The sequence below is a fragment of the Sphaeroforma arctica genome (genome assembly GCF_001186125.1).
Source record: "Sphaeroforma arctica JP610 unplaced genomic scaffold supercont1.299, whole genome shotgun sequence".
Taxonomy (NCBI): Eukaryota; class Ichthyosporea; order Ichthyophonida; genus Sphaeroforma; species Sphaeroforma arctica.
Window position 1 is genome coordinate 24,737 of NW_014040259.1, and position 2,940 is coordinate 27,676.

Sequence of the window (2,940 nt, forward strand, 5' to 3'; positions counted from 1 at the left end):
TGTGTACATCAACAACACTTTTACAAACGATATACAAGGCTTTCTGACTTCCGATTTCCAAGCACAAAGGAGAATACCTATAGAAATAATCTTATGATATCTCAGTGTCTGTTAGGGCCATATATCAACGTTTATAACTCGCAATATATGCAAGAAGGATCCGTTGGTATGCCAACCTACAAACTATATTAAAGTCAAATCAATAATACCATACCGGTTGGTGCCTCGCAATGCAGCCCTCTTCTCACAGTATTGCAGTACAAAGACCAGGAAGATCAGAGCAGCCACCCATGTGCCACACAGATTCAACATCTTTAATTAAACGAGTGCCATTATAGATGGAATGCAAGCTGTTGACTATATAGTCAACTACAAATACATAAATCATGAATCAGCTGATACCAGAGCGATAGATATTTATTTACATGTGACATACAGTAACAACGCACAGTCATTTACGCTGTGGCTTCGCCTTTAATTAAAATTTTTTTTTTGGTTTTATAAACGCACAACTTGATGTAATTTCTAATTTGCTGCACAAAAAGTCAAAAAGTCAAAAAGCAGATGAGATCTATCGCTTTTAAAAAAATAGGAATTTAGGATCTAAGGGACAAAATGCCAAAAACGATATATTTTAACGTTTTCGAGTGTAAGCAGTTTGTATTTGCGTTAAAACGTATAAAATTCAATCATCTCTATTTGCGTAGACTAAAAACGTTTATTGCATAGGTACAAAACGTGAGAGTGGCTGGGACTTAAGCAGCTGAGTGATGAGAGCCGAGTCCTGAGGGCTGAGACTGAGAGAGTCTGAGACTGAGAGCGGTCACAAATCCATACAGTCAGACCTGGCGATTCGTCACCTGGTTGACTAGTCGGTCGGTACTAGTCCGGTAAATTTCAGACATGGGCCATAATTTTTCCCTTATGTTTCAAATTAATTTTGATAAGCTAAGCAGTGCTGTTTGAATCTCGCTATACTATCAGAGTAATTTAAAGTGCATGTGTATGTCTCCGTACTTGGAGTGACAGGGACATGGGGTCTCAATATATACAGACTCATATAATCATTCATATATACACTCGATTACAATAGGCCTAAGCGCACAATCAGGCAATCAACCATGAAGATAACAATAGCTCAATCTAAAACGTGTCGATCTCTCGCTGACACAGAAGCGCGAGATCCGTGCTGAGGTAGTTGGGCTCGGTTGGAATCTAAACAAAAGCGTAACTGATATATGAAATTTCCAGTTTTCAAAAGCAGCTTACTTAAGCTTGCAACATTATACACTGCTGTTGAAATAATGACAAACTTCTTTCCTAGAGAAAACCTCGCAAGGAAGGCGATGATACAATCAAGGATTTTGAGACATGCTATGAAATATAAACAATAAGTATACAGACGCTATGGGATGATTTACAGTCAAACTAAGCCATGACCTCTCGACCAATCATAGATCAAGAGACTAGTCTTCTGGATACTAGTCCGGAAATTAGGTCGGAACGGAATTGGTCTAATAACGAGGTCTGCCTGTACGTTGGATCAATACAGTTCAACAGCTGACATTGTCAGATGTTGAACGGGTCTTCGCACAGCGGACTTTGCCTCTTATTAGATGCTAGTAGTCGTCTGTTTTGCATAGCCAATCATTTTAGAAACAATTATTCAAAAACCCACAGCGGTCCCGTCTCCATAAAATGGAACCCCTATGGATGAGGCCCAAAAGGGATGAGACGGCTGCCCAATTGGGCGAAAAATAGGGTAGGATAGACTTTAAATAGAGGTAGTAGGCAACTCTAGGCATGGCCAACAAAACAAAAAGTACTTTATGTAATGAATATGTATGGAGCGTGGTTAACACCAAAAAATAAAATAGCTATGAGACATGCAAGAGCTCAAAAAGGTTTGTAAATAGGTAGTAAATACACGAGCGGATATTGATGCCACTTTCCACTGTTTCCAGGCCCGCTACATACGTTAAACCGGTTTTATATTTATTTATAAACAACAACTAGAGAGTAGAGATATTTTTAAATACATTTTTATGTTCAACTTTAATTTTTTCAAACGACACGCGAGAAAGGGCCCCTTTAAAATGCAGACAAAGGCCTGCTGCGGCCAGCGTTGTATAGTTTGGTAAAGTTGGCTACCAAATAACCACTTACGAGTGTATCTGTAAAGAGATAGACCTCTGCGTGTAACTGTGCACAGCTATGTATGCAATAAAATCACTCGTATCACTGGATCGGATCGGTAACATTGTTCCTAGTTACCTATATGTATGAATATTCAATGGTACGTGTGTATATGCACATAGACACAACTTCCGTCGGTATACGCATGAGTTAGATAATGACTGAAGCTGTTTTCACTAGGGACATAGTCACAGGAACCGGTCAAGAAGCAGTGTTGGTTACAGAGCGCATCAGCAGTGGATCACGCAGGTACACCATAAGCACTAGGCTCAGATATGGCACGTTTACAACATCAGTGTTCACGCTCCTTGTATGTTCACTCTTGAGCTTTATAATTAGTATAAAGTATGAATATGTCTTGGGGTCATCGGACGACGATGTGGCACACACATGGATATGGGGGATAATCTTTCTTATATCGGCCCTATTTGCGACGTTGGTATTGGCCTCTCACCGGAATCAATCGCATACACTGTACGTCTGCCGTGGTATTGGCGTGCAGCTGAGCACAACCAAAGGTACGCACAAAGGTCAAGGAATAAATATTAGATACGCCACCTTTGTGTGCACGCGGATGCGGTATATATGTGTTGTATTTTACCCAAAGCTTATTGATTTTCACTGTATATGCATGTACTACACACACATAAACATTCATATACGTACACCACACACAGACAATATATATATATATATTATACAACTCACACATAATCATTCATATACGTACACCACACACAGACA

At 39.7% G+C, this 2,940-nt stretch overlaps 1 protein-coding gene across 1 annotated transcript in view; it reads right to left on the bottom strand.

Moving 5' to 3' along the window:
• Positions 1-368, bottom strand: part of SARC_04958 (hypothetical protein) — a 6,334-nt gene extending 5,966 nt beyond the window's left edge. The window contains exon 1 of the mRNA XM_014301185.1: positions 215-368. Within this exon, the coding sequence (XP_014156660.1) occupies positions 215-312 (98 nt within the window). The 5' untranslated portion in view covers positions 313-368. The remainder of the gene's footprint in view (positions 1-214) is intronic.
• Between the last annotated feature and the right edge of the window lie 2,572 nt (positions 369-2,940).